The sequence below is a fragment of the Nothoprocta perdicaria genome, unplaced genomic scaffold (assembly GCF_003342845.1).
Source record: "Nothoprocta perdicaria isolate Ctin4 unplaced genomic scaffold, notPer1 scaffold_110, whole genome shotgun sequence".
Taxonomy (NCBI): domain Eukaryota; kingdom Metazoa; phylum Chordata; class Aves; order Tinamiformes; family Tinamidae; genus Nothoprocta; species Nothoprocta perdicaria.
The window spans coordinates 1,614,903-1,636,926 of NW_020454206.1; the positions used below are offsets into that span (position 1 = coordinate 1,614,903).

At 38.9% G+C, this 22,024-nt stretch overlaps 1 protein-coding gene across 4 annotated transcripts in view; it reads left to right on the plus strand.

Annotated features, from left to right (window-relative positions):
* Positions 1–21,907, plus strand: part of MAPK8 (mitogen-activated protein kinase 8) — a 53,952-nt gene extending 32,045 nt beyond the window's left edge. For 2 of the 4 annotated variants that reach the window (XM_026050311.1, XM_026050300.1), the window contains 11 exons: positions 1,761–1,927; positions 3,917–4,046; positions 5,320–5,378; positions 5,490–5,628; positions 9,965–10,130; positions 14,068–14,139; positions 16,381–16,563; positions 16,986–17,110; positions 18,032–18,095; positions 19,076–19,153; positions 19,683–21,907. In XM_026050311.1, coding sequence (XP_025906096.1) covers positions 1,806–1,927; positions 3,917–4,046; positions 5,320–5,378; positions 5,490–5,628; positions 9,965–10,130; positions 14,068–14,139; positions 16,381–16,563; positions 16,986–17,110; positions 18,032–18,095; positions 19,076–19,153; positions 19,683–19,828 — 1,284 coding nt within the window. In that variant the 5' untranslated portion in view covers positions 1,761–1,805 and the 3' untranslated portion in view covers positions 19,829–21,907. Of the gene's footprint in view, positions 1–1,760; positions 1,928–3,916; positions 4,047–5,319; positions 5,379–5,489; positions 5,629–9,964; positions 10,131–14,067; positions 14,140–14,496; positions 14,569–16,380; positions 16,564–16,985; positions 17,111–18,031; positions 18,096–19,075; positions 19,154–19,677 lie in introns of all 4 variants that reach the window. The other 2 variants (XM_026050306.1, XM_026050319.1) reach the window with 2 other exon arrangements.
* Positions 21,908–22,024: the final 117 nt, after the last annotated feature.

A 22,024-nucleotide genomic window follows, 5' to 3' on the forward strand; every position in this document is an offset into this window, starting at 1 on the left:
GTGCTTGTTCCCCAGAGCCCCCAGACTCATAACTGCCTGTCACTCCTGCTGAACTTGAGGCTTGAGAGTCTTGGTGCCAATGAGCTTGAGTTGACGTTCAAGGCAAAACCATAGATTACCCGAGTCCAGTCCCATTGATGTGGTGGATATAGAAGGTCTGATAACCTCGTCTGTGTTGGGAGCTTCACCTAGCCACACGCTTGGGCTGAAGCACCCTCATGCCAGCCCTGGCTTGAACACACAAAGTTCACTCCAGTTTGGAAGTGCTGTTTAGAGTTGAAACTGTACTGCTTGGGAGACCTGTGTGTGGCACAGTCCAGTGGTACATGCAATAGATATAAACAGCATCAAGTGAAAAGGGGCCTTTTAGGAGCAAGTCGTCTTGCTGCTTTCTAGAGAAATCCACATAGGCGTTCTCTAAAGGTGCATTTATTAATATATTGTTCTTATTTGTATAGTTTTGTGTTATGAGTCTTTTATCTGTGTGTAAATCCATCTGGCACTTTTGAAGGCTTTTAGTGCACCTGTAATAAGCTAAAAGCTCTTCCTTTAAAGGGGAAGCAGGTGACCAAAGAATGAACTTCTTTTCTGGAATGGATGTGGGGGTGACTGGCCTGTAATTGTCTGGATCTTCCTCGCTGCCCTTTTTGAAGACTTTTAAAGATGATGGAGAGTGGCCTAGCAATAACATCAGCCAGCTCCCCCAGCCCTCCTCAGTATATGCCATAGTAACCTATGGATTTGTGAGTGTCAAGTTTGCCTAACTGATCTCTGACCCAGAGATCTAGCCCGCAAACAAGGGCAAGTCTTCCTTCCTCCAGACTTTGTCTTGTCCCTAGGGCCTGGGATACCTGAGGGTTGACCTTTGCAGTAAAGACTGAAGCAAAGGAGGCATTCAGTAATTCTGCCTTCTCTGCACACTGCTCAGCAATGGGCTGACATTTTCCCCGGTCTGCATTTCGCTGCTGGTGGTTTTGAAGAAGTCCTCCTTGTCCTTGACATCCCAAGCCAGATTTAATTCCCGTTGAGCCTTGGCCTTCCTCCTCACATCCCTGCCTACTCTGACGGCATTCCTGTATTCCTCCCAATTGGCCTGTCCATTTTTCCCACAGTCTGTATTCTTGCTTCTTCTGGGTTTTGCCAGGGGCTCCTTGCTCATCCATCTCCTGCCCCTTTTGCCTCACTTCTTACTCTCAGGGATGCTTTGATCTTGAGCCTGCAGAATGTGATGCTTCAATATTAACCAGCTCTCTGGGACCCTCCCACCCAAATAAATTACAAAGTGAATGTGTATTTGCATATTATAGACAAAGTTATGTATCAATTAAATTACAGCCTTATGTTGTACAATTATCTTGAAGGTAGCACGTTTGTATACTTCTGTTGAAGTAACAAGGTATTTGCCTTTCTTGAAACAGGTATGAGTGAGAGAGGTTTTTACATAAACTTTGTTATACAGGGTTTCTGTTGTTCTAAAATCTTATTGCTATTTTAAATAAGCTTAATTTAAAGGTTAGTGAAAAAAAAAGTGTCAATAAAACAATATTAAAAATCCAAATTTCTCAAGGTTGCTCTAATACCTGCTTTTAAAGATTTATGCTATAAGGTAGAAGGTTTTGGGTATGTACCACCTCATTCCTGCAGACAGAAAAATAGCGTGTGTTAACATATGGGATTTTGGGGGCAAATGTCTTCTCTTTATTGCAAAGAATTTCCATTTTATTGAATATGTAAAGTCCTCAAATTTTACTTCTTTGCAGGTCAGAAGCAGAATTTGGATGAAGCAATCTCGCTAAGCTGCCGTCATGAGCAGAAGCAAGCGTGACAACAATTTCTACAGCGTTGAAATTGGGGACTCGACTTTCACTGTGTTGAAGCGATATCAGAACTTAAAACCAATAGGATCAGGAGCACAAGGGATAGTATGGTAAGGTTTCTGTCAAGCTTGAGTACAATTTGAGGTTCATTTTGTTGGATTTTCTAAGTGCCTTGACTTCTGTATGTTACAAAGGAAGAATTTGAAGAACTACGTTTTATATGAAAAATAGCAATATTGACTATTAGCCACTTTTTCCTCAGCAGTGTCTCTTGCTATTGTTTCTTGACCTGCGTGTCTTCCTGCTTCAGAACTTGATGCCCTTCTGTGCAAACCCAAACCTAGCTGGATGTAATGAGTTCCATAAATAATGGGAAAAAGAAACTAATGAATAAAGAAACTAAAATTTTTCCTGCATAAAGAAACTAATCCTAAAATGCAGTGCTAACACTGAAACAAGAGCTAGAAATACTTTCTGTATGCATTTGGTGCTTGTCATGATTCCTCTGTAAATGATACTTGAAAGTAGTTTGTTAGCAGCTTGGTTCATTCAAGTTAATAATCTAACTAGCCTGTGATACCAGTCAGTAGGCATTTATCATGCTGACTGTCAGTGAAATATGTAAATACCTGACATAGTCTAGGAAAATAAGTCCTGACAATAAAACTGTTTGGGTAAGAGCTCTGCCAAGTGGACTAGAGGGTGTCCAATTGCCTTAAGAGCAGTGACAGTTAACTGCTTGTAGGGCATGTTCTCTATGCAGTTATCCCAAAGATAAATGTTAGTTTAAGCTTCTTTGAGCAAGCTTCTCTTTTATGATCAAGATGAGGTTGTAGATAGCACAGGAATTTGCATACTTTCCAATTTGTTATAACTGTAAAATACTAAGGGCAAAAAAAATACAAAAGAAACATTAAGAAATAGAAACTATTTGAGAAAATTATGTATTTTCTTCCTGGTAACTTCTTTTCTTTCTTAAGCCTGTCTTGATCTGTGTTTAGAGCAGCTGTGTTGCATTTTTTTTAATTCATTTTTGCATTTTTGTTGGGATAAAAGATAAAAAGGTATGTTTAGTGCAAAACACCAAGGTAAATAATCAGGAAAGAGGAGCTCTTGAAGTGATAACTTCTGTCATTAGGATTATTTGTTCTGTAAGCTGAAGCAGCAGCAGGAGAAAAAAAAAATATGAATTTTGGTCGTGTGTGTTATTGTAATGAGAGTAAGGAGAGTTGCTTAACCACAGTCTCTTCAGTTGCTACAAAATGACTGCAAAAGCTTTAAGTGCTGCTGCTGTTCCTCTGATTCCCAAATCTCTGTTACTGCCCAATTCCCAAATCTACTGCCCCTCCCTGAGCTGTATCTCAAAACTGCCCGGGTAAGGACTGCCAGTGTCACTCAGGGGAAATTGAAACCTCTTCAGTTTAAACCACTCTAAAAGGACTGGAGTTCTCATGTGGTTACATCTTGCAATGTTTGGAGGACGTGGCGTGCAATTCTTGTGGTTTGTGGTCTCTCTCTCTTTTTAACTAATCCAACCTAATTTGCAGCAATGTAAAGTAGATGCCCAAAAGGCTCAATTGTATCTAACACTGAAACAGACTCTGAGGCCAAGTCCGGGAACCAGGGATGCAAAATTTTAAATACTGCTACAGGAATCTTCCACAGGATTTTTTTCCTGACTATCTCTGCCACTCTTGTGTAAGATAGTCCGTACTAGGGATAGAAGGGGGAAATTCCAGCTTCTTTTTTCTTTTCCTTTATTTTTTCATTCAGTCCTTGAGTGCCAGGGAGTGGAAAGAACTCAGTACCTTTATAAAGGTACTCTCAGAAATGGAGATTCTGCTTTTTTTTTTTTTTTTCTTTTTCCCCCTCGACGTTATGATATATTAGGACTCTGAGACTGGGAAAGTCTTTCTAAATTCTGAGGTGCTCAGCATACAAGTGTACTCTGCTTTTATGATTGTAAGTTGAATAATGCTAGAACTTTGGTTTATCTGTAGACTTGATGCATGATAAAAGCTGATATATGAAGAAGGTGGGAACTGTCACAGCTTACAGGAGTCTAACACTGGGATATAATAATTTGATTTTACTTACAGTGCAGCTTATGATGCCATCCTTGAACGAAACGTTGCAATCAAGAAGCTGAGCCGGCCATTTCAGAACCAAACTCATGCTAAAAGAGCCTACCGAGAGCTTGTTCTTATGAAGTGTGTTAATCACAAAAATGTGAGTGCAGTTTCATACTTTATATATTAAAGAATTGACTAGAAGGTATTTATTTCTAACAATCTTTAGGACGATTTCAGAGGATGACATCTTACACAGGCTGAAGAGGTGTTCAGCGCATGGCCCTATCTCCGTGTTAAGTACTTAAGGATCTTTGAGAAGAACCATTGTTGACTAGTTTTATTACCCACCCAATCTTTAAATGCACTCCTCAAACTCAGAAAGGTTGTCAGTGTTAACATTGCTGCATTTTACAGACAGCAGGCAAGTGGATATACCATGACTGGTAACTATATCCTCCTTTCTGCTGCATCTGCTAAACCAGGATGAGGAAAGAGGCTGCAGCAGATTTCTCTTCTTTTTTCTAATGCATGAATGAATTAAGAACCTTACGGGGTGACAACAGGAACTCTCTGATGTTTGAGAAGCTGTAAAGCAGAGCAAAGCATAGAATTACAGAGAGAATAAGTGATAAATTTTACAGGGTCAGACTACGGAAAGATGTTACTAGTTTTTTCTTCCTTCACAGGCAGCTCTATGCTGTCTTCCTTGCCCTCACTCTTAATACCTCTTCACTAAGATAAAATTTCTCCTGACTGTTGTGAAAGATGATTCATAGAAGGAATATTTTCTTATGGTTACTTTGGAAAATTCTGCCTACTTTCTACGACAGGGATGGTTTATGTGTTGAATCTCTGAACTAAATTTTATCTAACAGCATAATTTGTGTGATGGTGTATTGTTGTTAGCCTGACTCTTCATGATGAACCACAGCTTGACCTATTTCTGTATTTTCTCTCCATTCTTAGCAACTGAAAAATATCCTAATGTAGCTGTAAGAATCTGCTTCTCTCTTTTGGCTTTCTGTCATGTTGCTTACACCTCTGTCTGTGGCAAAGTGGTATCTGTTAGTGTTGGATTTGTTAGTGCCAGATTTTCTTCTTAATGGGATTTTTATTACAGATAAGAAAACCATATCAGGTCTGTTCAAGCAAAGTGGATAGGGGAAGGATAAACTGGCTGCTTTGGGTTTAAACTTGTTAACTTGCAAGTTACCTTGTTAATGCAGACAAAATGTGTTTAGATTATGTGGTATTTTTCCTGGAATCCTCAGCATCTACTATAGTGTTTAGATGCAGTCGAGCCCTTGGATGTATCCGAGCTTCAGTAAAGTTTACCAGGAGGCTTGAATTAGATTACTGTCTATCAGTTTCAAAATGCTGACTTTGCAACTTTGCTATTCTGATTATATTTCCTTGCCCGCTTCCTGCAGATAATTGGCCTACTGAATGTGTTCACACCTCAGAAATCCCTGGAAGAATTTCAAGATGTGTAAGTCTGATTTGAACTAAAGCTGAGAATTAGTTTTTAAAAGATGAACAAGTGAAAGAATACCATAAAATGGCAGTATTATCTGATTGTTCTTTTTTGTTGCTTCATAAGTTACATAGTGATGGAGCTCATGGATGCAAATCTCTGCCAAGTGATTCAGATGGAACTAGATCATGAACGAATGTCATACCTTCTGTATCAAATGCTTTGTGGTATCAAACATCTTCACTCAGCTGGAATTATACATAGGGTAAGTGAGCTTGCCATGTTTGTTTTGTTTTGCACCTGCTTTTGTCTTGGATGTTTAAAAGTGCTAGAAAAAAAGCAGGAATAGCACAAAATACTTCTCAGGCAGAGAGAAAGCTAAAAAGAATTTATTTACCTTTTTTTAACATAGTTCTGAATTTAATCTTTTGAATGTTTTCCTGGGTTTGAGAGTAATGTACACAGAATAAGTAAACAAATGTCTTTACAGTGTATTACATTACATCCTCTCATTCTATATAATAATCTTTATTATATAAAAGATAAAGGTCAGGGGAGGAGAGACCATTTGAAACCATCCCTTCCTTTATTGCTTTGATAACCAAACCTGAAATTCCATCTTTTGAGCTGCCCTTATTGCTTCACCTCTTTTACTAGCAGAGTAATGAATACACACACACACATCTGAAATCTCGAGATAAACAGCTCATGATGAAGACCAGTACATGGAACTTAATACAGCTGCATGTCACAAAGCATTCATTCAAACTGCCTTCGGGAAAACTGAGTATGACTTGTAATATAATACATTTAATTTAATACTAGGTTAATATATATAATTTAATATAAGATTGCCTGGTCAAGTTCAGCATCTTAAATGTTTGTAGGTAGTGTATGAGATTACCTAGTTATAACTTTCTAAAAATACTTTCTGTTATTTTTGGAATCTGTCAACTTGTGTTTTTAGATTTTTTTAATTAACGTTTTTGAGAGGTTTTTTTTGTAAGTTTCTATCTCTGGAAGGATATAGAAGAAATAAACAAACATATTCATGTTGCTTTCCTCTCAGCACTGTATGGTCTTCCTCAAGGATGATGGGGAGAGGAAAGTAAATGGTGAAAAGAGATGTGCGTTGCTCTAGCAGGCATTGTCCTGTTGAGGTGCCACACTAGGGCAGCGGGCTGCTGGCATTATTCTGGGAATGCTAGGGAAAATTGAATTTTGTGACAGAGTTGTGATAACATATATGACGGATATTTTGCAGACCTTTGTGTGCTAATAAGTGTATGCTTAAAGGTATTGAAATAAAAGCGTTTTTTAAGGCCTTTTTGTATTGGAAAAAAATGGCCTACTGTATACACATGCTTGAGTAGGTTAGAGTTTCTATTTCTGTCGATTTTAGTGGTCGCAGAAGGGAGCTTCTTCACAAACAGTTGAACAAATGGAGATGTTTGTACATTTTTAGAAAAGCAGCAGCTATTCTGGTAGTTGTTGAGTAGGAGTACAGGCAGGAGCTGGGAGGGTAGAATGGATGCCTCTAAATACGGGTGACTTTTGAAATGCTTGATAGTGTGCAGGAATATAAAGTTTAAGAATAAGCTACTGTAATGAGGTAGACTACAGCTACACTTGCTATGCAAATGGTAACATGTATGCGTGAATGCTTTCGAAGGACGTGGGCACGTGCATTTCACCTGCTGCTCCTCGGGATAGGTTTTCATTGGACAGCCCTTTTCCATACCTGTTAGGAGATGTAGTCTGTAGCAAAGCGGTAGCATTGTTTACCTGCAATATATTAATATATTATACCTTTACACGTAAAGGTGCACAGTGTCAAGATTTGTTCTGCCTGGAACAGTTTTTTTAAAAAAAAAATCTCTGAGGATGAGGGTGGCAGCCTTCACCTGGAACGGAGGTGGTGGCAGTAGCAACTTCTTGTGGCAGTCTGTTGGGCTTTCAGCAGCACTGCCCTGAGGGAGTAAAGCTAATTTCTACAATGAAACTGCATGACTTCGTGTCTGCTTTTGGACTATTCTTGGTATTGGTCTAATGTATTTTTTTGCATCTTAGGTTTTGAGCCTTTTTTGTCAGTAGTTTCACATGGTTTTTGAGTTGGTTCAGTTTTTTCAGAGAGCTATGGTATCTTAATTAATATCTCCATTTTTTTTTTTAAAAAAAAAAGCTGATTGAATTTCTAAAGCATTCATATTCTCTGTAAGTACTGTTTGACACTGCCTGCTGCGGAAATAGGTTTTCTACAGACATGGAGCAAAGTAGGGATCGCATTGAAAGAATTTTAGACTGTGTTGCATTGGAGTTATAGAGGGCATACTTGACTTTCACATTAGTAGATAAAGATTTGGCTGTGGCTTTACACTGACTTTATCAGAGGTTGATAAATAGTATTTAAAGCCTTTTGTGGAGATGGGCTTTGCAGCAAGTCTGGAGATAGATACACGTTCATTTCCATTTGCACCCTGACAGGGATGGCTAGGGTTGCGCCTCGCTGACTCGCTGAAGGACAGAGTGGGTTGTTAGTCGTGCATGGAGGCTCTGTTTTCTCCTCTCTACTTTGGAATACTTAACAAAGATGCCTAATTGTGGGAGCCCATCATTCAAATCTTTGTATAGAAAGAGACTTCTTCAAAAACTGTTTTAATCTATTTAACGTTAATGAATTACTCTCCAGCGATGCCTCTCCATTCCTGCTTTGTTCTTAGGGAATCTGCTGTGAATTATTTCTCATTTTTTAGGCACCGGTATTTAAGAGTTTAACATTAGATTATTTATTTTCTGCTATAGTTTCTGAATAGGTTTGTACAGCCCAATTAGTTATCCTTATAGGAACTTTAGAGTTCTGATGTGTTTAAAACATAGGAGATATTCATCAAGTCTGGATGAATTTGGAATGCAGTTTAGGTCAGCGTTTGCCTCTGGCATTTTGAAGGGCAGGAGTTTTGTATTCCAAATTCCTGTATTCCAGCATATTCCTAGGCTTCGTGACAGTCACATAATGTTCGGAAATTAAGGAGAGGCAATAATCTGTAAGCCCTTGCTTTTTGTTCTCAAAATTTTTCCCTTGTATGAAGCAAACATCTCTTAACATTTTCAACTTTAATCCTGCAGCTTTGAAGAGGATAAATGTGATTAATGTCACGAGCATGCGCCTGAGGATCAGTAATGAAAACAGTCTAAATAATAGAAATGTGTAAAAGTAAAGCTGATAAATAGGATTATAGCAGAAACAGAAATGTGCATATTAAGTATCTGAAATGTGTACTTGAACTTATTTAATGCATTTGAGAATCTTTGAAGCCAAAGTTGTCTGCAAGGTCTGCGTGTGATTTGGAAAAATGTGTGAGTGTGTGAGTATGCAAGACTTTAAAATTGTGTTTACCCATTACCCTTCTGGTGTTCAGGTTCAGATGGTTCTCTTGTCTGTGGTTTCTTCTTTGTCCTTAGTGCATACTTCCATATCCTTAGTGCAAAGTAATGCAAGTGAAAACTAAATAAATCGTGCAGATGGCACCTTTTAAGTCTCTGAAATAGTAAAAGGCAGGCCTAGTAATCAGGTGCTTGCATCAAACACTGGAGTCCTGTGTGAGAGTGTATTTTTTTTTATGGGGATCGAATTAATATTGGTAGGTTGTAGGCCAAAAAGAGGATCCAGGCCTCTCTGGTCTGTTATGGAAGATTTTGTGATGATTTTAAGGCAAAGTTGTTTGGAAGTTGCTGTTAATGTTTGCTCTGTGACATTCAGTTGTATGTAAGGTCCTGCTGAGCTGACAACTGAGTTCGTCTGGATAGCATCTATATGAGTAGACACTGCAAAGCCAGGAGTGTCGGTGTGAATTTGGAATCCTTGTGACTTTTCCTGGAAGAGTGAAAGGATAAAAGGGGCAGCAGAAAACTGAAAAGTGATTTTAGAATTTAAGAGAAGAGAATACATTTACAACGAAATTATCTCAGGGCATTTTTCACTCTTATTTTGAATATTAAGTGATAGTGTCTGGCAGTTTTTTATTGCTGACCTTTTGGGTTTGGTCATCAAAACTTACTGTAGATGTAAATCAAATTGTAAGCATTAGTGTCTGTGAGCACTGATTTTCATCTTGTTCAAAGAAACCACCTGCATTGGTTTACAAAGAGGTAACGCAGCCTCAAATAATAAAGAAACTCTTTACTATCACATGTTGTATTTAAGAATTTTTATGTTGTGATGACTGTTGCATCAAGTGAATTCAGAATATTCATGTTAGCTGTGACCTGCGTTGCAGTAACAGCTGTGGTTCCAGTGGAGAGTTTCTAGTGCTTCCCCCAGAGCTAATGCTTCATAATAACCTCAATTCATCTCAGACATTGCTAACGTATCTGTAACACTAGTTGTGGTTTTCTTTTTTAATTGTTAACTAATCTAGAAGCATAATAATAAAAGGAATAGAGTTTGCTGAATGCATATGAATTAAAACAAGGGGAAAAGGCACTGTGGTTATTCACATAACAAAGTTGTAAATGTGGGTTGACAGTTTTCTTTTTAAAAATGTGAAACACCAAGTACTTGTGTTTGTCTTAGCAGTCATATATGATGTTTCTTTTTCAAGGATTTAAAGCCCAGTAATATAGTAGTAAAGTCAGACTGCACTTTGAAGATTCTTGACTTTGGACTGGCCAGAACTGCAGGAACTAGTTTTATGATGACGCCTTATGTAGTGACTCGTTACTACAGAGCACCAGAGGTCATCCTAGGGATGGGATACAAAGAAAACGGTCAGCAAGTACAGTCTTTCTTTGGCATAGCTTTATTTATTTTTTTTTGTTTGGCACACCACATTTTACATGTTAATGTTTTTATTTATTTCAATCTGTAGAAATTATTTATAAATGAGCACTGCAACCAAAGTGCACAGCCTGGTTACACTGATTCGTTTATTTAACGAAACACATTGCATTAATAGGAGAAGAAATTGAGGGCCTTGTTTGTTTAAAAATTTGAATAACCTATTTGGAAGAATAAGTTTCATTCAGGAAGAGCTGAATTAAACTTAATTTAGGTATTTTCTTATAAATTAAACTTATTTTAAGTATATTTAAGTATTTTCTTAGCATTTGTTACATTGATATACCTTCACTGACTATATTCCTGATAAAGATGTAAATTGTTGCTCATTGGTAATTGCATATCCCAAATTTAATTTTACATGACTATATTCAATGTAGCCTTTAACCTAAAGGAACTTATGGGCTACTGAGATGTGAATGAGCTCAGGCTGCCCGCTGTGACATTGCCTTTTTTTGAAACGAGCCCGTTCTAGAAATTGTGACATGAAGTTCTTGCTTAATGGCACTAAGAAAAAGTGCACTTCAAATGCAGAGACTTGTCACAAAACGTCCTGGGTTCTTTGAGGTCCCTGAAAAGGGAATTTCAGAAGAGGTGATTGTTTATTTTGTCCCCCTGCTTGCAGACATTTCCTTTCTGTTGGTACCCACCTTGTGTCCCTTCCCAGAATCTTAGATAAGAAACTGAGGAAGGTTATAAGGGAAGATGAGGGCAAGTTACGTAATGAGGTACATGACATCCTTCACGTGCCCACCTGGTAGCCCTTAGGAAGCAGAGGTGAGGTGACATTCCTGAACGCAACTGCGGCGCTCCCGGTCCCGCTGCCGCTTGGCGCGCGGGGCTGCAGCTGCTGCTGCCGGTTCTCATCCCGGTCGCTCAGCGCCGGCTTCCCCGGGGGCCGCAGGGCGCCCGGTCCCCTCGGCTGCAGGGGTTTTAGGCTCCCTATTGATCGGACCGGCCGCGAGCCCCGGGACATGACCCGCTGCTTTGTGAGCTGAGATCCTGCCCCCGTTACAGCCGGGGCTTTACGCTGCTTTTCAAGATTTGCTGCAATCTGCAGACCTCCCTGGCAGCTGCATAACATGAGGGCAAATGGCTGCAGGCTCCATGTAACTTTCAGGAGCACAAAGATTTGATTTTTATTAAAAGAAAACAAGAATAGCTCCTATTGGTGCTAATGGGGGAAGATGATAGTTCAGAGAAATGAGAATAGATTCCCCCAAGGCAGTGGTTTATATTTTCTCTATGGCTTATTAGTCTGCATGAGAGGAGTATATATGCTTTTAAGTGGCTTTCACACTTTTAAGTGGCCATTTTTTGTATGGCTTGGAAGTCAGAGCCTAAATTTAATTTTCTAACTGATGAATTTTAAGTTTTGCAGACATCTTGAATTCAAGCTTTTCTTTCTCTCTTTTTTTTTTTTTTTCCTCTCTCTCTCTAAGAGAACTTAAAAAGTAACTTAGTGGGCTGAGCTGAGTCCAAAGACAGTCTGGATTCTGTATGTACTTCAGCTGGTTTTTAACTGAATTGCCCAGTAGGGGATATCTGAAAGCAGGAGAAGGGTAAGCTCATTAGCAAAACATCATCTAATTACAAGGCAACACAGGATGACTTGGTCAGTGAGAGTAGCTCAGCAAGTGCCCAGCTGGTAGGAGGACACAGGTCTTCTGTCTGGCAGCCTTCTTGCTGGCTGCAATGAGAGGGTCCTGAGGAGGAGACAGGTCCAGGGATGTCGCTAAAAGATGATTTACATCAACTGCTGCTGCTCTTAAATGTTTTGTGCCACGGGCTGCCCTGGGTCCCCAGCATCTGTTGCTGTTCTAGCCCTTCCCACCTAAATTTGAATTGCAGGTCAGTGTATTTCACTCATAGGTAAATCAAAGGCTCTTGAAAATTGAGAGCTAGCTATTAACTAGTAAAGGAGAAGCTAACATTTAGTTTAATTGGACAGGATCAGCTCACAGCTTTATCGAGCTTTAGTGCCTTTTAAATTGTGCCCCCAAACAAAAAGCGAGTGTTGCAATATATAGATGATGGAGATCTACACTGTAGCAAAGTACTCCTTCTGTATATTGCATGTATATATAAAATGTTTAATAATGTTAAAACTACAAAATAGCATTAGCTCTATGTAGACTCCTTGATACTGAAGCGGATAAACCACTTTTGGATAGATCGCATTAGAAAGCAAGCCTTGCAAACATGGGAACTTGTACTCGATCACAGCACCCAAATAACACTGCACAGTAGTACAGAAGGGTTTGCCTGGTACCTTCAATTTAATTTCTCCATCTTAAAATATTTAGATTTGTGCGTAGTTATGCCTTTTACTTCTAGGGAACATTTCATTAAAAAGTTAGGAAACACCCAAAGTATCTAAAGCAAATACTTCTTAAAGTTCCTATTCTGTGCGCTTGGTTTCAGCTTCACTTTTTCATTTTTTTTCTCTCAGTTATAGAAAATAGCAAATTCACATCAGACAGGCTTCTGAAATAAAAAACTATATTACTAACAGTGGACCTTAAAAAGGAATTTTCAAACCTATATTTAGATTTGACTCAGTCCTCTATAACAGTCTTCAGAGGGGCAGCCCTCTGTGAGTAAGTTAGCCTAGCTTTGTTAAAAAAAAAAAAATAAAATAAATAGACATATTTTGCTTTTTCTATTTTATCATAAGATGTAGACAATCATTTTTTAAATAAACCAGGCCCTTAATTTTGTTAATGTATACATTAATTTTGTTAATGTATACAACTGTGATTTGTTTTTGTATGATTTGGGTACTATGTCAGAGGAACTACTAAGTAAGAAGAGGAGGAATATTTTCAAAAAGAACCAGTGTTGTTTGCTTAAAACTGCTTAAGTCCCTTGGAACTTTTACATGTGATTTTTATTATACAGTTGTTTTCATTGAAATTGATTTTTTTTCCTGTCTTATAAATGCCAATCTTGTGTTTGATGCATAACTTTTCATAATAATACCAATTCAGCTGTAAGATTTTAGGAAGACTTTTGCATATAGCCACCAGTATCTCTGAGAGCAATAGAAAAAAAATGGCATGCTTCTAAAAAGTAATTTTGTGCATCTTTCAGTATGTCTTCGGAGTGATTTATCTTAAGATAATGTAGCAAATGTTTTGTGGACAGAGCTGTTATTGTAGGAGATTTTTGTATAAGATGTTATTTGAACAGAACTGCAGAAATAGTTTTATACCAATTATTTAAAGTAAAAAGGCTTATGATAACATGCTAATACTGTCTTTAGCTGATCCCCTAAAATTATAGGTGATCTTCTACTGAATGTGTTTTACTGATTCCCCTTTCTTTAAAGGGAGAGAGGAATGCATGATAAACTGACTTTTAGGAAATACTCAATGGCAAATTTTTATTCTTATACAACACCTAATTAATTCTGCTCCTAAAAGTAAAAGCAATTTAGATGTGCTGTATTTTTAAAGGTCAGTTTGGTTTGCTATTTTTGAAATGATTCCTATAACTACACTGGAATTAGTTTGAGGAAATGTACTTATCTCTGCTGCCTCAATCTAGTCTATTGGCAGTGGCAGCTTTGCAAGCCTCAGAGGCTGAGGAGCTTTATAGGGCTGATTCGTGTGCCTCTCTGCCCCCTTTCCTCTTGCTGAGCCCTGTGTTAAATGAAAGGCTGCTTTGCTGCCTTTCACTTGAGATAGTTAAAAGCTAACCACCTTTGTACACTGTGTTTTTAAAATGGTTTCATTGATTGATGTAAAGACTTGCTCTTCTTCCTGTGCTGTCTCTGCAATTTGTAGGATGCAATCATGTTATGCTTCTTTTCATTTTAAATGACCGTTTGCTTTGCTTTTCCTTCTTTTTGTGCTACAAACATAGTGGATTTATGGTCTGTGGGGTGCATTATGGGCGAAATGGTTTGCCACAAAATCCTCTTTCCAGGAAGGGACTGTATCCTTGTGCTGCTGCAGCAGGTTGAATTACTAGGAAGTGCTGAACCTTTTCCTTAATGTTCTGTCATGAAGATGCACGTTGTACAATCTGTCCGTGAAATTGACATGAATTTTTCTTGTGATAACGCTTAAAAAATTGGGGAGGTGAGAACCACATTTATCCCGAGGCTGCACCTAGCAGTAGGACATAGTCTCTGCTGGTCCTGTAGCTAGCACACGTTCATCTTCACTCATCTTCATTACACACGCTTTTTATAATCACTTCACGTGTGTGTGTGTGTTTGTGTGTCTAGGTATTTTTATTTACTTTATTTTAATAACTTTTATGTTAATACCATTGCATTTTTGTTTTCAGTTGACATTTGGTCAGTTGGGTGCATCATGGGAGAAATGATCAAAGGTGGTGTTTTATTTCCTGGTACAGATCGTATCCTTACCCTTGGCCTAGGCTGTAGTTTTAAGATACAAGAGGTCAAAAGATACTGCAGCAATTTAATTCCAGCTTAAGGTAGTTTTTAAAATACTGTTTTTAAACTGCCTTTTAAAAATAAGATTTGCAAGTTTGTGATTTTCATTCTAAGATGTTGCAAATATGACTGCAGTTATGCCATGTAAAGCGGAGCCAGAATGCAGATAGCATTGTCATGTATTATTGTCTATGTAGATGAATGCAAACTAAGAAACTCCAGTAAGATAAACCAAGAAACATGTGGGCAACCAGGTTTATTTTTCCTTTTTTCCTTTGTTTATTTTCCCAGTTTAATAGTGTCTACCATTGCTTTTGGGTGTTGTCACATTCAAGATAGTTTCGTTGTTTTGTTTTGTTTAGATGGCACTGTAGTGATTCACATCAATGGATTTTTGCTTGGAAGCTCATTTTTATGTAATAATTTATTAATCCTTTTTGGTACCTGAGGGCATTATGTTATTTTTGTGTTTTATAGAAGATAGAAAAATATTTCTAACCAGATAAATGGCTACAGTCTGGAGTTCTATCCTAGGCAAAAATGATTCTGTCTGAAGTAGCCAGCACTCACGTGTCTCTGTTCCGTGAACGGCTTGTGTCCGTGTGGCTTGTGCCATGTTAACTCTGCTACCAACTTAGGATCTGTTGCTTGCAGATAAAACCAAAACCCTCTGCATCTTCACCAAAATCAAGGGGATTAGAGTTTTACTGGAAGTTAAACTCCAGTTGCAGACACATGCCCTGAGATGCTTTTCCTGGCTTTGCTGCAGGTTGGTTGCCTAATATTGGATACACCACAATTTATAGGTGAAGATTTTGAGGCAAAGTGAGGGGATGCAGGGAATCTTTACTTTCATGCAGCTCTCTCATTGCATTGGCTGTGCTGTACCTAGCTTTATAAATCTGCTTTGCTAGCGCATGGATGTTCAGTTTATCCACCATGCCATACATTGGCAATACTTTTTTTCTAGGTCTGTGATAAATTAAAATAGAAGAGCTTTAAAATCTTTATGCAAACATGTGCCACTGTTCAGAGGCAGTGTTCAGTGCTGGCCTGGCATGAAGTTTAGCCTGCTCCATATCCTGTCCTTGAAAGCAGCCCAAGAGAAACAGCTGGGAGGAGTGCCCGAGCTAGATAAGCACATCGCAGACTTCTCCTGCATCCTCTCCCAGTATTTAACCACCTGCAACTAGGAATTCCTGAGCCAAACATGGTTTTTGATGTTTGCATCCACTGGGGTCTTCTGCAAGTTCTATAAACTTACTAATTTGGATGTGCACTACGTGCCCTTGGAGCCGTTCGGCTCCTGCCTTGAGGCCTTAGCTGAAGTTCTCACTGACTTGGGTGGGGGCCGAGGTTCCCGGCGGCGGAAGCTGCAGCAGCCGGGAAGCTCCTGCCCGCCCGGCGGCCTCCCTCAGGCCGACAAGGTGCTTCCCAGCCTGCTCGCTGCCCAGCACGTGTCTAGATCAGACAGTAAGTTCTTCCCCAGCGTCTCCTCAAAAGAAGAAAAAACTTCACATGTATTTGTTAAATCGTGTAAGTCTTCTCATTTACTCCATTTCTGAGAAATATATCCTTTGCCAGTTAATTCATACAGTTCTGGGTAAAATTCATGTTGGCTTGATTACTGTTCATAGTTTTGCATTAATGATACGAACCTGTTCTTTCGTTACAATTGCCTATATTTTATCTCTTTTGCCTATTTCATATGGTTTAAACCTAACTTTTTAGCTGAATATTAGACACTGTTTTTCTTAGCTGCGTAACCTTAGATATTGATCAATGGAATAAAGTTATAGAGCAGCTAGGAACACCATGCCCTGAATTTATGAAGAAATTGCAGCCTACAGTCCGAACTTATGTGGAGAACAGACCTAAATACGCTGGATATAGCTTTGAGAAACTCTTTCCAGATGTCCTTTTCCCAGCTGATTCTGAGCACAATAAACTTAAAGGTAAGGTCGTCTTTTGTTTGCTAAACATTCCTCAAGTATTTAAACTTTTGAATATGCCCAGATGTATCCTTTCCTTCCTCCCTTTTTTTCCCCTCCCTCCTTTTTTGTTTTCTTTTTTTTAATTGCTGTGTAGACTTCCTGTTCCAATAAGAAGCTTGATAAATACAAAAAGCTGATTTTTTTGCTGTCTGTACTTGCTTGTGGGAAGATTATGCAGCATTAGAATGTGGTGTTAAGCTATTTTTTGTGTTTATCTTTTTTCACAAAAAAATATTTATTCACTTTCCGAAACTGCAAATAATGTGAGGCTTATATAGCTATTAAGCCTTGATTTGTTTACCATAAATCTTTTCCCATATACTTGAAAATACTGCATTATATGCATATGGCGCTAGTCTAAATAGGCAATTTCACTCTTGCAGCAAGTCAAGCAAGGGATTTGTTATCAAAAATGCTGGTTATAGATGCTTCTAAAAGAATCTCTGTGGATGAAGCCCTGCAGCACCCGTACATCAATGTCTGGTATGATCCATCAGAAGCAGAAGCTGTAAGTCCTTGGTTTAGGCTCCGGTTAGTCGAGTACTGTATTAAAGCCAACTTAGAATTTTTATGCGTTATTTAATTGCCTGAAAGAAGATTATTGTCTGAGCTACACACATCACTAGAAGCTTAACTGAGCTATGATCGTATTTTAGTGGTGTATTTATTAGAACATAAGTATTAGAACTGGTGCAGGCTTGCAGACAGCTGAAGTGTCTGTATCTCTGTGCGTGTTGATTCGTGTGTTAATTGCATATAACCTGCCAGGCATTCAGTAATGCATCTAAAAGCCCTGGTACTAAAGTGTAATTTCCTGAGCTTTGTTTATTTCAGTGTGGGTTGGTTGCGCTTGATAAAAATCTGAGACATTTACTACTTGGCCAGAGAAATACTCTCATTGCAATAGTCTAAGCAGTAGGTGTTCCAGCAGAAAGGGAGTACGAGATCTTGAGTTTTCTAGTTATTGACACTAATAAAAACAGAGAGGAGGGAGAGTAACTTATTTTTTTCTCCAAAACTAGTTTCAAGATTTTTTAGAGGTGCTGAGAAATAGCTTGCTATTTTTTAAGAGAATGAATGGTATTGGGCAATGTCGCACTGGGAATGGGAAAAGGGGCTTTATTTAAATGGTACTGTCAGAATTCTGATCTATAAAACTAAAGGAAAAAATTAGTAATTAACAGTAAATACGTATAAAGGGCTGTTTGAGACTAGAGACTGCAAGCTATTTTTACCAGATTGGGTTATGATGATAATCCAAGCAAATTTGCCAATCAGTTGAAAATGTTACATTTGATTAAATTTGAATGAATATTTGATTAAAGTATTTTTAAATTGGCTTTATATTCTGAAGTTCTTATTTTCATTTTTATTTATTCAATTTTTGTATCTCTTAATTACTTTGTCATGAGTTGGTTTTGTTTTTCAGCCTCCTCCGAAGATACCAGATAAGCAGTTAGATGAGAGGGAGCACACGATAGAGGAATGGAAAGGTAAGAAGAGCCCTCTGAGTACAGCGAGGCTGATGAGTAGGCTTGGCCCCAGGGCTCCCGGTTCCTGGCGCACTCCGAACGGCGTCCGCCTCCGTGCTCCGGAGGGCCGGGAGGATTCAGTGCAGCTTCCGCTTGTTTGTTGGGATTTTCTTCCCTTCTTTCCAGTAGCTTGTGGTCTGGCCTCTGGAAACGAAAGAACAACTCTGCCTTCCAGTGACAGAGGGTCTTCAGCTGATGCTTGCCAGGACTCACTTGCGCAGTTACCATCTTTTTTTTGAGGGGGGATTTTTTTGAGGGGGGTGTTTAAAAAAAAAGAAAAAGGTGGCAGATCAAATTCTAAACATTTTGAATTTGTTTCAGAGGTTGAGACTGCCACCTAATGGAAAAAGTAATAAATGTAGTGTGTGAAATGTTTTATTGAGGTAAGGAAGAATCAGTGTGGGAGCTGAAAAACTTCTCCAAAACAGCTGTTTTTTCCATAATATTGCCCATCAAATTTGTACGTAGCTCTGACTTTTGGGGTGCCAGTTCTACATGGTATTAGCACAGCTCGCTTGAGGGAGGATTTTACGCTGCAGGTGGGTGGAAGGCTTGTCCAGAGAAGTGCCATCCAGCCCCTCTGATCCTGCCTAGGAAGCACTTGGCTTGGTGGTTCCCGAGGGAGCACAGCTGTGACGTGCAGCCCCAGCAGCAGCCGTGGGGCTCCGGGCAGGTCCCTTGGAGTAGAACCAGCTCCTGGAGCCTCAGGGAATCCTTGAGAGGCCAGGGGAGCTCCAACAAGAAGAGAATTGTGTGTTGTTGCATCACTCTGTATTCATTTCTTTATTGCAGTTTCTCTGTAGCTAATACCTGTGTTGTTCAAAACGAATTCCAAGTAGCAATAAACCTGTGAAAATGAAATGTACATTGTAATAAGAGATTGCTTATCCATTTGGAGTTTGGGGATTTCACTTTTCTGCTTTCCCTTCCCTGTATTTCAGAGTTGATATACAAGGAGGTCATGGACCTGGAGGAGAGAACCAAGAACGGGGTTATACGTGGACAGCCAGCCCCTTTAGGTTGGTTACAATAAAAGCACAGTGCCAAGCTCCCGAGTTGTAGGTCCGGAGGCCGTAGATCTGAGATACCTGAGAGTAACATAACGCAAAACCTGTCCAAAACCTGTCTCTTTTATGACCTGTCAGCTCTTGAATTCTCTTTGAGGTGATGCTTATTTTAATGGTATGTACAGAGCTGACATTACTTAATGGAATATTTCCCTTTATCAGTCTGGTAATCTCCTCTGTCATTGTCCCCATATAACCGATGCTTCATTTATTTTTCCTCAAGAAGCATCCAGGAATATACTGGTACCTTATTGCCAGAATCTGATTGTTCCTGGTGAGCTGTGTGACAGGCAACTGGTGCGGTATCACAGAACGATATAACCACCACTTACATACCTTAAATAATGAAATAGGGCATTTCTTCAAACTCGGTGATCAACGGGGGAAAAAAGTGACTATGAGGAGGAGACAGACTAGTGCAAGTACTGAACCATGCAACTGTATCTGCAACTGATTTGCTGTTTTGTTTCTCATAGCACAGGTGCAGCAATGATCAATGGCTCTCAACATCCATCTTCATCGTCATCCGTCAATGACGTGTCCTCAATGTCAACAGATCCAACATTGGCCTCTGATACGGACAGCAGTCTAGAAACATCAGCTGGACCTTTGGGCTGCTGTAGATGACTACTTGGTCTTTTGGGGGGTGGGAGGGGAGGGATCCTTTTAGTCATTGATGGGGCACCTTTAAGAGTTGGTGGTATTTTTGAGTGTTTTTTCAGAAATAATTGTAGGATTCATCATAAAGTGCTGTAATTTTAAACTGTAAGTTGTGTTAAAAGCAGCCACTCTTTTTTTTTTTTTTTTTTGCTGTAATTACCTCTGTAAAATATTAAACCTGATAATTTTTATTGTGGTTTTAAAATCTGCATATTTGCTTTACTATTATGCTGCTGATCTTTTTTTACTGAATTTTTAAGATTTGTTTTATGAAAGCACATGTTAATGTTGTCATTACCATATCTTGAATTATTTAAGATTTTATAGGTTTTTAGTTTTTTTTAATTAGAATTTATTCCAGATGTTTTGTTCATGATATCCTTCAAAGTTTTATGCTTGGTCGTACATCCATATCCAGTTGGAGGGGGAAATAATTCAGTGTAGCCAGCTGTAGTTTTGGGCATACTACTGTAGTGCTGGCAGGGAATAAAATCCTCTTATTTTGGCCACTTGCCTATATATTTCAGTAAAGGTAGCAATTAGTGAATTGTCCTTTGCAAATTAATCTCATCTGAATGGCTTTACAAACTTAAGAGAGCAAAGCATATCTTCAAAACTGCAGAAATGTCTAGCCCAGCAAAGGAAGATGATGTTTTCTGCAGAGATGGGGCATGCCAAATCTCGTGATCACCGTAAAACACGAGGATACTTCATGAATAACACATTGCAATGCAAATAAACTTCTAGCTCGTAGCCTGTATTTGTACACACAGAGCAAGGCGTATCCAGGATGTCTAGACTGCCAACAGGGAAAACCATTAGGCTGTAGCTCGACTTCCATGCAGTACGGGATTCTTGGGAATTTAGTTTCTTACTATTTTTTTATTATTAAGGTGAGTGCATTTTGGGGAGAAGAAAGTGACGTGAATGCAATAGGGGCAAAACTTCAGCCATTCTTTCTCCAGCAAAATTAACTGCTAAAAACCTTTATGTGGCAGAAGAACCTCAGGATGTTAAGATTTCTGTAGCTAATGCATTGTGAGCAATATATGCCATCCAAAGGAGGAGAAAATAGTGCTGTATAAATAAATATTTTTCACTTCACCATGAGACCAGTGTAGCAGAAATCTTATAATGGTTCATTTTAAGTCATAAATATTCAGTAGTTTTCAGCACTGAAGCTCCAGGTTTCGATACACTTTTTAAACAAAAGATATATTGAAATATATAGAACAGTTACTAAATAGTCATGTAAAATGGTGCTGCTCCTCACAGAAGTATTTTAACTGTTTACATTTTATAATTACATGATGATTTATGTATAACTGACTTAAGTTTATGTATTTAAACAATCATTCAGAATTTATTCCTTTGGAAAATGCAGATTTCTAGTGAAGCTAGGCTGTAGAATTGGTTGCCTTGTGTAGATGCATATTTTGTGTAGTGAATTAGAATGTGAAGAGGAAGGCAAAGCAGCGATCCCCAGAGCTGAGCCTAAGGCAGTGGCGAAGCCTTGCCAGGCACAGAGCAGGAGCCCGTGCTGCGCCTGGCTGCCGGGCGCGGGGGAAGCTGAGCAGCTTTCGGAGGTCGTTACTGAAAGAAGAACATTGGCCTTTGCAGCGTGTTTCAGAAAGACGTAAGTGACAGTAACACTTTCAGTACCTTAACAGATGTCTTTAAAACAAACAAACAAAACCCCACAGGGTTACAAGAAATGGTAATGTCTCAAACACGACTAAAGTGATAACCTGCACAGTTGTTTTCCTGGCCTGGCTAGCCTGCTGGTAAGTGATACGTGTGTGTAATTTTGCTCTCCTCGCTTGTATCAGATGTTTCAATATTGCCTTTCTAAACCACGTTAGGTAAGGCAGTTGTTCTTACAGGTTCCTGCCAAGTTGTGTATTACCTCAGAGCAGGCAGGACATGTTTGGATTCATCTGGCACTGGGACGTAGAAAATGTGCTCATGTTGAATGGAGACCAACAGAACAGTCTATCTTGTAACTTTTTATTAAATTTTAAGCTGTGAATTAAGCCAAACTGTTGAGGCATACAACAGTACTACATTGTATGGTAAGGTCAAATGATATTCTGGTTAGCCCAGTATAGTTAACGATGACAGAATTGACTTCTAATGTTTTTAAGAACAAAATTTGACAAATAT